The sequence below is a fragment of the Zingiber officinale genome, chromosome 7B, assembly GCF_018446385.1.
Source record: "Zingiber officinale cultivar Zhangliang chromosome 7B, Zo_v1.1, whole genome shotgun sequence".
In the NCBI taxonomy this organism is placed as follows: Eukaryota; Viridiplantae; Streptophyta; class Magnoliopsida; order Zingiberales; family Zingiberaceae; genus Zingiber; species Zingiber officinale.
The window spans coordinates 108696396-108706909 of record NC_055999.1 but is presented as its reverse complement, the minus strand read 5'-3'; the positions used below and the strand labels follow the sequence as shown (position 1 = coordinate 108706909).

Genomic DNA, 10514 nt, shown 5'->3' with positions numbered 1-10514 from the left:
TAGAGGTGCCTCAGATGCACAACATATAAGCTGTAGCAAATCGGATTTGAAGCACCTCTGATGGACTGGAGGTGCCTCAGATGAATACTAACCAAGGCGCCTCCAGATGATAAGAGATGCCTCCAATGCCGTAGAATTGTTGAGGAGCTATTACAATGAGGATGAGATTCTATCTCATCGTAGGCACCCTGAAAGTCATTAGAGGCGCCTCTAATGCCACATCAGAAATGATAACTTTTGCCTAGAGGACTATAAATATCACCCTAGAGCTAGGTTCCGTATAAGCTAGCTAGAGGGGAGTCTATAGCATCCCGCAATTAAATTAACTAATTCTCTTGTTTCTCACATAGCAAGGATGCATACACATGATTAGAAAGAAATAACATAAAATAAAAGAGACTAAGAGGTTTTTTACTTGGTTACAATCTAGATAGTTATTAGTCCAAAACTTTAAAAGCTCCATTAAAAATCTCCTTCTGACGGAGTAACCCCTTACATCAATTAAATACAGAAAAATGGAAAACAGTAAACAATATAAGCGAGTGTACCTTGAACTTAAGGTTTTCAACTCTATTTATAGCTCTCCTGGTTGAACTGCCATTTGGGACCATTTATCGTGATCCGAAGTTTATCGGTCGACTAATCCTTTTAATTAGTAGATTGAACCTCTTGAACCTGTTTGGCTTCACATCTAAATTCTGTAGAACCGTTGCGGCCGGCTAAAAGGGGGTTGTTGGATAGTTCTGTAAAATAAAAAATAAAACAACCCTTCTCGAACTCTTTAAGCTAACACTTGCATAAATAAAGCAGAGCAAATAAATAAAGCATTAAAAAGACGAGACACAAAAGGTTTACTTGGTTACAACCGATGTGGTTGTTAATCCAAGGAAGATTAAGCTCACTTAAAAACTCCTTCTGGCGGAGAAGCCTCGTACAGCGTTGAAGTGCAGAAAACAGAAGCTCAACTCTAGACTAAAGCTTACCAGCGTTGGAATTACAATTCAGAGTTCGTTGAAAAAGCTTCTGGACCAAGGTTATATTTATAGCCTTGGTCGGGGCGCCTGGAAGGGTTCCGGGCGCCCTGGGGGGATAAAACTTTATCCCCCAACGTCCAGATCGAGATTGACTCAATCTGGTCAAACTTCACGGTCCAGGCGCCCGGAGGGGTTCCGAGCGCCCCGGAGGGCTCCGGGCGCCCCGGAGCCCAAAGTCAACAGACGTTGACTTTTTCGTCCGGGACCTCTTCTCTGGTCCAGTCCCGCCTCAGTCTGGTTCTTCTCCTTCGGATCTGCTCGCTTGGGTGATCTCTGCCATCCGAAAAAAGGCTCACCCAAACCCAAGTTCCGGTCTTCTCGAGCGGGCTTCCCTCCGGCTTCTCGTCCCTCGGAATCACCGCGTGTTTCATTCTCGTCCGCCGGAGTACTCATCCGCAGTCTTCGTCCCTCGGACGCACCGCGTGCCGTCCTTCTCGCTAGCTGCGTCTTCCGCTCGAGCAATCGTCCGCCGGTGTACTCTTCCGCAGCACCTCGTCCCTCGGACTGTCGTCCTTCTCGCTAGCTGCGTCTTCCGCTCGAGTACCTGTGCTCCTAAGCTCCTGCACACTTAGACACAAGGTTAAAACACACAGGACCTAACTTAACTTGTTGATCACACCAAAACAACCTTGGGGTTCTAACAAATTCAACTTCTGTTTGGATAACTCATTGTTTGGTCGACTGAACCTTTTTATCAATCAACTGATCCCCCTGAACTTCGCTCGATTGCTTGTTGCACTGAATTCGCGTCTTTGATTTGGTTTTCAGTCGATTGATCAGAATGATCAGTCGATCGATTGGTTCGGCCAACTGATCCATGTGATCGGTCGACCTAACCAGCTAGAATGGTCAACTTCTATGTTGACCATTCACTGGCTTTTGCTTCTCTGGGTGATGGTTCGGCCGTCTAGAGTTGAGCTCACCTGAACCCAACTCCGACCTTCTCCTCAAGCAAACTTTCTCCCCGCTTCATGTCTCTTAGAAGCACTGCGTGTGTTTTTCTCATCCGCTGGTATACTCTTTTGCAACTTCTCATCCTTTAGATGCACTGAGCCCATCGACTCGCTTCCTGTGTCATCCTTCTCATCCGCTGCGTCTTCCGCTCGACTTCTTGTGTTCATAAGCCCCTACACACTTAGACATATGACATCAAATACGCAGAGTCTAACTTAACTCGGTTAATCACAATGTGTTTGTCAAGTAAACTTTGAGTGCAAGAAAATTTAAACAAACTAAAACTTATTAAAGCTCAAAATCCTAATTGAAAAAATAAATAATTTATAAAATAATTTATTCAATATTTCAATATATACAGAAATACTGAAAATAATAAATTCGATACTAAAATTTTCAGTGCGGTATTATACCATACTAAAATTTTTAATATACCAAAAAATTTGATACTAAAGATATATATCAATATGGTATATATAATATATAAAATTTTTTAGTATTTTTTACGCTCCTTGGTAAAACATGAATGGTAGCTACTACAATAGTGTCATTAGTTTGGACGAGAATTAAAAAATTCAACTGTGATTCCTACCTACTACAATAAAAGCCTAGTGAGGAAATTTTTGCCAAGTAAAAAAAGTAAAATATTTTTTAAAGACAAAGCGTTGTTTTCCTTTCCATTATTCCAGTATTTACTAAAATAAACTTAAAATAAATAAATAAACATCACATCATAAACGCACCAAAACAATCGTCTAAAATTTAGTGACTTTCCCTCCATACATTTAAATTTAAACTCGCCCCACAACACCATTAATTATTCTTGCACCACACCTAACGCCTTCCTCCCTCACATTAACTATTCACTGTTTCACTTGAGACTCCATTTACTGCTCCTGCAATTGCTCAGAGATGCTCTCTCCCTTCAATTCTGCATGCCCCCACAATTCATCTGCTCAAGGTGCATAAAAATGGCCACCATCCCCCATTCTCACTTCACTTCACTCATCTCCCAATCTCCTTTCTAACTCATCAGTTCTCTTCCACCTTCAACTTGGGCAACATGAAGAAGATGATGTGTTTCCTAGTCATTTGCTTGGCCTCTCAAGCTCTCACTCAGTCCACCTCCAGAAGCCTTCAAGGTGCTATTGTAGTAGTGTTCCTTCAACAACAATTATATTAATGAATACTCTTCATAAACACAATTAAGAAAATGATGTCCGTACGTACATGTTTACGTGCTAACAAGTTAGTTAAGTGCATGCAGATTCGCATGGGGAATGCCCACCGTCCGGCGCCGGCGCCGGAGTGCCGTCATCACACGGCACGCCGCCGTCCGGAGGTGGTGGAGGTGGACACTACAACCCGCCATCATCGAACCCTCCGGTGGTGGTTCCCACCCCCACCACTCCTGTGGTGGTGGCTCCACCAGGGACGCCGACGTACGGGGCCGGCCCCGGAGTGCCGTCATCCCACGGGGCGCCACCGTCCGGAGGTGGTGGAGGTGGATACTACAACCCGCCGTCATCGAGTACTCCGGTGGTGGTTCCCACCCCCACCACTCCTGTAGTGGTGGGTCCACCAGCGACACCGACGTACCCGCTTCTCCCGCCGGGGACTCCGTTCATCCCCATCGACCCCAATTGCCCCCCTCCGTTCACTTGCGAGTAGGACGTTGCCCTTCGATAAGACTCAACTCTAAGATTTTTATTTCTTTTTTTTTTTCTTTATAATTAAATTGAGATAATTTTTTTGAGACAATATTTTGCTATTTAGCTATTGGAGGACGCATCCAAACGCTATATGGGCCTTATTTGGGTTCTGGTGCCCGCTGGTCCAAATCTTCGGGCTGCCCAACCCGGCGGCCTTCGCGACGACGAACCCGACCCTGTTGGACGCGCTGGCGAACACGCGGCGCGACGGGATTGGCGAGCTCTACCGCGAGGCCACCGCCGCGTTCCTCAACTCGCTGGCCGACCGCCGCTTCTACTTCACGGGCCAGCAAGTGAGGGACTCGTTCCGGGCCGCACTTGGGTCCGACCAGGCCGCTTTGGCCCAGGCCCAAGTATTCAAGCGGGCCAACGAAGGCCGGCTCAAGCGCCATTAATATTAATTATGCTTTGTGCTAGATCGCCGTAGCTGATGCTGCTTTAATACGCGTGCAATGTACTAATTATGTGGCTTTAAGACGTTATTTGATATGTGTCCTGCGTTGTAGTGATGAAATTGATTGAATTTTGGGAGTAGAATTGTGTATTAATGTTCCTCGTTTAAGTATTAAATGTAAGGCCAGATCTCTGCAGAATTACAGGGCATAGCATGTGAATCCTTTATGAAAAATGCAGGCACTGCATTCATGCATTCACTTCACAACTAACAATATAAAAAAGAAATAATGAAAAGCCACTGAATGAACAGAAATCCAGGGGTTTAAAGAAAGAGTTCAACTATAACTACATTGCTACAATGAGAAAGGAGTTTAAGTTGAGCAATCTTTTCGCTACTTTCTTGCTTAGCTTTTCTAAGAGATACCAAAAATTCACTTTGCTGGGTTTTTTTTCCTTGCGTACATGCTAAAGTCGTAAGATTTGAGCCATGTACAAAAGGATCAATGGAGTTCCCTTGTGCAATTGTTCCAAAAGTGTATCACAAGGAGGATGTAGCTCTAGGAATTTGAAAGTTTCGCATGCGCAGATTCCTCATTGCCTTTCTCTAGACTCATGTTTTCTCCATCATCCTCTTGCTGGAATTCTTTGACCTTATGGAATTCATTGTAGTGAGCTTTTCGGTGCTCACTGAAACTAAACCTTGTAGCATCCGCTTCAGAATCTGATACATAGTGTACACATTAGCAGTCTTGTTGCTAGTGATGATTGTAAATACTTATATACAGAGGCTTTTAAAGTCGATCAAACAAAATCGCCAAAAATGAATATGACAGATGCAAAAATGCAGAATAAAACTAGAGGATCTTCAAAAGAATGGGAGATGGGCAGGTCAAAGTACAGTTTCACAATGCAGATCAGAAATGTTTGGCTTGCAACTACAGTCTTTATAATAAGTTGAAGAAACTAGCTTGATCTATGAATAGAGTGCCAAATTTTGGCATTCATTTAAAGAAATTCAATCGTCATCTTTTATCAATAAGCAAAGAAAATCATGAAAAATAACTGGCAAGTCAGCTGACCAAGCAAAATATCAAAACTAAATTGGTGGCTAATATGTTCTTGGTAGTTCACCATTTAATAGAAACTTCTACTTGAACTGAACAACAAATATGCATCTAAGCTTTATATATCTTCCATCTTTACAAATTACTTTTGATGCTGTTTCTGAATCACCAAAACAGTAAAAGAATCTATAAATTCTTTCAAACTTAGGCATCTTAATAGTTCACTCCAATCTTCAACTTCTTCATGTGCCCATGATAGCATAAGTAATGGCTAATTAGACATACCACGACATTGTATGGCTTCTTCATGTGCCCATGATAGCATAAGTGATGGCTAATTAGACATACCACGACATTGTATGGCTTCTAAAATATCAAAAATCCAGGGAGAAATTTAAATAGTAGCATAAATAGGTTCCAAGGCATAACATTTTCCCACTATAGCCACTCTATGAATGATGTTATCACTTCTCCATGTATTTTCTATCCCTCATGTTCTTGAGAAATAAAAGCAAATTTTGATTCTAAACCTCAGCCTAAGTATAAGCATTAGCCTCATGTTTCCAAAAGAAAAAAAAAATAGGGCTCACCATTCTTAAATGTTTGTTTCTAGGTCCATGCACCTACTAATAAAGAATCTACATTGACAATTACACAAAGTTTCATTTTTCACTCATAATTTGTCTTTTTGGATATGCCCCTAGGATTTTGGAATTGTTATTTCACCTCCTATTGTTTCGACATTTGTTATTCCCAAGGGAATTTTTGACATTTTTGGAATCTTACAAACTCATGCTACGAGTCATTTTAAAACCAAACACACAAAAAGACTTACAATATCTCAAAATTTGGCCACAAGCTTATTGGCAAATTAGCTTGCTGCCCCTCTGTGCAAGCACATTGACTAATTCCACAACATAAGTTGATCTACAAATCAATTTGCCACATTTTTAGGAGCCCAAAAAATATCACAGTTATTCCATGTGATAACATAGTGGTTAGGTTCCATGGTGCAAGGTGCTTACTATCATTCTTGGAGTTACAAACTATGTTACATCTTGTGCTAAAGTCAGACACCAAGAAAAGCTCACGGACTAGCAAACATGCATCCTGGAACTTGAATTTATATTGGAACGTAATAGTGGCAAGCTGATTTGCTTGCAATCAAAATTTGAGACACAATGATATTTTCCAGATTCTTAACTTCAACACAAGTCATAACATGGATTTAGTGACTCCAGAAATATTAAATATCATATAAAATGCACAAGCTAATTTAACAACCAACCTATGCCCTAAATTTGGCACTGTATTGACACAATGGCCACAAGCTGCTGATTTGCAAATTAGCTTGCAGCCAAAATTTAAGGGACACTGAGCTTTTTAGGTTGCTATGGCTTTAATAAGAGTTTTAATATAGAGTTGTGACTCTAAAAAAGTTAAAATTTTTAAAGTTATGAGGGGCTAGATTATTTGTAAATTGAACTTGAAACTTGGCATTGTGCTGACATAAAATGGCTACAAGCTAATTTGGGGAAATTAGCTTGAAGCCAAAATTTGGCAAGTCATGAGGTTGTTTGGTTCTTGACTTTAACACAAGTTGTTGCATGAGTTTGTAACTCCGAAAATATTAAAAATCATGCCCTCTGGGGATAATGAACATTAACCTTAGGGGTATTTTAACAATAGACTGATACTAGGAGTAAAATGTGATTTCAATACTTTGGGAGGAATTTCAGAAAAGGCAACAAAATACGGGAGTCAAAATGAAATTTTCTCTAACAAACAATTATGTAAGATTTTGTAACGGTATTTCTAAATTTGTGAGAAGGGATCTGACCTATCCTCAGTTTGCAGAAATATGTCCAATTTATAAACAAAAGCATCAAATAATGAAATAAATGACTGGATAAATATATGTAGAATCCAACAAGATAAAGCATATCAACAACCATCATCTTGCTCCATTGCCTCAGTTTCATCTTCAGAAGAAGCCCAATCACCATTTGAGTTTCTACATGAAGCAGCTACATGATTCAATGCAGCGATGAGAGCTTCAGCATGAGCTGCACTATCCGTGAAATCAGCAAAAGTTTGTTTAGGTGATAGAGAACCTACACATCAAAACACTTCAGTTATTTGATCAAATACACAAAAAACATAAAAAATTGTAAAGATTAACTAGAAGCCAGACACCTACCATCATCATCAACCATATGATGGAAAGGTGTCTTCGGTTCCATTATTTTCTGTCTCACTGGTTTGTTTGCTTCAATTTCATCCAAGTTTTCTTGATTCCATCTGACTCTACCTTTTCTAGAATAAAAAAATTGCTTTGGTCATTTGATGAATCATGTACCATATATCAGAATCAGGGATGTAATTCAGTAACTGAATTCATATGCATATCTATAGATAGTTCAAGGGATGATGAAGTATAATATAGGTAACAGTGATTTGACAAAACAAGTTTCTTAAAATTAAACTTCACTTTGCTAGCATGTATGGTGTTTCTTGCATATGCATATATATGACAAGGAACAAACAATGGGGGAAAATAACGTAAAAGAGAACAGAAAATAAATCAAAGCACATGGATGCCTAGTTGTTTGGAAGTAATACACAAGCAAAAGGGAATCTGAAGTTCAGGAAATTCAAAATTTGGAATAGATACAGAAAGATAGAGAGGCAAAAGGCTCAACAAAGATTATGGAATAATTGTGACTATATGAGAATTTCAATCAGCTCAAACAAGTGATATTATCTACAAAGAGACATAATCACCAATAACTTTCAGATACCACAATTAATCTCACTTTTCAAGATTGATTAGGTTCAGCAGTTATAATCAAGATATTTAGGAAACATTATTCTATTTATATTTAAAGATAGACAGGTTTCTGTCATGGTAACTTAGGTTGGATTTGCAGATAATTTTTACAACTCACTTTTGTTAGCATTTGGTATGTAATTGAAAATCTACATGCCTCATGCAATTAATACATATACTTATGGAAAAATAAAAGAATTTAATTAAAATTTTAATCAATGTAACAAAACATGATTTAGTTAATCTGAATAACACTAGTAATATAATCTTGCATACAGCTCAATGTAGGATAGAATTCATGTAGTCAACTCCAAACCGTAGGACAAATATGGCTTGTGGCAATGATAATGATGATAGATAGAAAAAACTAATAAATAAATTTCATAATTAAAGCATTAAAATAACATAGCTTATAACAAAAAATGGTCACTAACCTCATTCTTTGTGGATTGATATGTGCATGCAACAGAAATGTCAATTTATACCTGAACAACCTAGAGACATGGAATCGTCAGAAGTTAACTGTTGATGAATTTTAGAATGATTCAGGTGCATAAATAATCATAATCAGATCAGATATTAACTAGTGAACAAGAGAAAGCTACAATCAATCACTTTGAATATATACTTGAAGACATCCTCTACAAATGCTTGGAAAACTTAACATTTTGTCCATTTGTCTATCAAAAATTATGCATCAGTTATCCACATCAGTCATATGGAATTTCTTCTGCCAAATCACTTGAAGAAAGTGGCAGCATCACACAGAATGATTGTTTTTGCATCAACAATGACAAATTAAACCGTCAAACACCTGACTGACAAAATTATCTTTAGATACCAAGAATCTCTGTTATAGCACAATTTTTATATAAAAATAGCAAAATCAAGTCAAACAGTAAAGAAAATGTCCTCCGAGGCAAAAAAAAATATTAAAGTCCATATAATCATGATTAGAAAAACAAAACAACAATCAAATGGATTATAAGTCTTATAAGACATATTATTCATCAGTAACTTAATTACAAAAAACAGGAAAGTTGATACATTAGCTCGGAAAACCTAATATTTGGGTTACTATCAAACAAAAAAAGTGAATACGCACAAAAGCTAGATCTTTCCTTCGCTCCTCAATCACAAGGCCAATGGATGTAGCTCCAAGAGATGATCGGTATTCCCAATAGATGATCGATCATTCACTACCCGCCTACGGGAGGAGCCGCAGCAATCAGGTAAGATGCGGCGGAGGCACGCAGGAAGGGGTAATGGGTAAAAAGATAGGATAGGATTGAAAGAGACGAAGGGAGAATGAAAGGAGGCGGAGGAGAAGAGGCGTACCGGCGAAACGTGGTGGTAGTGCGGAGGCAAACGAGAAGAGAGGTGGTGGTGATGGTGCGCCAGTGCGCGCGAGGCGGCCACGTGCAAAATAGGAATGCCACGTTGGCGGAAGTACTTTCCTTTTAAAGAAAATTAACAAAATATAATAATAATAATAATAATAATAATAATAATAATAAAGGTTCTTAGGATGAAAAATAAGATAAAATATTGTTTTAATATTTTTAAAAATTGAAACACGTTTTATAATAAAAATTAAATAAAATTCTCAATATTTTAATAGCTTTTTTAACTCCCTCAAGAGTTTTTTATTATTAAAATATCCTTTAATTTTTCTATTTTAATATTAAAATGATATTTTATCTAAAATTAAATTATTTATTTTATTCTTTAAAATTATTAAATTATTCGAACAGAAACATTTTAACCCTAAAATTGGAAAATATTATAGAGTGTTTTCACATTGATGGAATGTTAAAGTATTTTTAAAATGTATTAAATATTGGGCCATTTTAATTAAAAATTAAGATGAAGATAGAAAGGATTTTTTTAGAATTATCATGGGATGTCCTCGTCTTTCAATGTCAAATGCCTAATACATCCCTCAAAATCTTGTTAGCGACGGTCATTTCTTTATTCAAAAGAAATTGTATTAATGTCTCTCTTATTGACATTAATTAAAAGCAAAACAACTAGTATTTCATCCGTGTTTTATATAATCAACTATTAAAATTAATAAGTATGAGCATTTAAATAAATAATTAAAATATAAATAAACTAAATTAATTATAAATTGTACAATTAGAAAAAGAAATAGTTTACAAATTTTGAAAAATTTCCTTAAATGTAGGGTTTGTTGCTGAATTATTCTAATTGATATCACTATCCCATATTAAAAATTTTAGACTTCTAGGATTTGTAACTCTGGATATAGTGTCAGATAGCTGACCATGATTGCTGACTAAAAAATTTACAATTAAAAATTCTTCTAAGATTATTAAGATTATTTGAGCAGATGATGTTAATATAGTGCTGATTAAATTTTCAGTCTTGCAATTGACAATAACCCTTAAAATGAATGTCATATTAATATTTAGTTATATATAAATGACATAATTAAATATTAATTGAAATTGAATAATCAAAATTACCTAATACGAAAATCCATAATTTCATTCAAACTTAC

General features: G+C 37.4%; 2 protein-coding genes across 4 annotated transcripts; one reads left to right on the top strand and one right to left on the bottom strand.

The window, feature by feature from the left end:
• Positions 1-2850: 2850 nt before the first annotated feature.
• On the top strand, positions 2851-4293 carry LOC122006821 (protodermal factor 1-like). The gene is made up of 3 exons (XM_042562462.1): positions 2851-3130; positions 3256-3655; positions 3765-4293. The coding sequence occupies exons 1-3, from the start codon at positions 3052-3054 to the stop codon at positions 4093-4095; spliced, it is 810 nt and encodes a 269-aa protein (XP_042418396.1). The 5' UTR covers positions 2851-3051; the 3' UTR covers positions 4096-4293.
• Positions 4294-4399: 106 nt separating this feature from the next.
• LOC122006820 (protein phosphatase inhibitor 2-like) lies at positions 4400-9427 on the bottom strand. 3 transcript variants are annotated; one of them, XM_042562460.1, is made up of 6 exons: positions 9329-9427; positions 9096-9197; positions 8425-8484; positions 7361-7476; positions 7113-7274; positions 4400-4817 (listed from the first exon to the last, which is right to left on the bottom strand). In XM_042562460.1, exons 3-6 carry the CDS (start codon positions 8427-8429, stop codon positions 4654-4656), a joined length of 447 nt encoding a protein of 148 aa, XP_042418394.1. In that variant the 5' UTR covers positions 8430-8484; positions 9096-9197; positions 9329-9427; the 3' UTR covers positions 4400-4653. The 3 variants fall into 3 exon arrangements, with proteins under 3 accessions (XP_042418394.1, XP_042418395.1, XP_042418393.1); XM_042562461.1 differs by lacking the exon at positions 9096-9197 and having other exon boundaries at positions 9329-9423; XM_042562459.1 differs by having other exon boundaries at positions 9096-9403.
• Positions 9428-10514: the final 1087 nt, after the last annotated feature.

Bases quoted from the DNA above. Each gene is read 5' to 3' on its own strand.
- LOC122006820 (XM_042562460.1), bottom strand. The intron at 7,275-7,360 runs GTAGGTGTCTGG...TTTGATGTGTAG, and splicing joins TCATATGGTTGATGATGATG to GTTCTCTATCACCTAAACAA. The intron at 4,818-7,112 runs GTTGTTGATATG...ACTATGTATCAG, and splicing joins GGCAATGGAGCAAGATGATG to ATTCTGAAGCGGATGCTACA.
- LOC122006821 (XM_042562462.1), top strand. From the start codon at position 3,052: ATGAAGAAGATGATGTGTTTCCTAGTCATTTGCTTGGCCTCTCAAGCT. The intron at 3,131-3,255 runs GTGCTATTGTAG...AAGTGCATGCAG, and splicing joins CACCTCCAGAAGCCTTCAAG to ATTCGCATGGGGAATGCCCA. The intron at 3,656-3,764 runs GTAGGACGTTGC...TTTGCTATTTAG, and splicing joins CCCCCTCCGTTCACTTGCGA to CTATTGGAGGACGCATCCAA.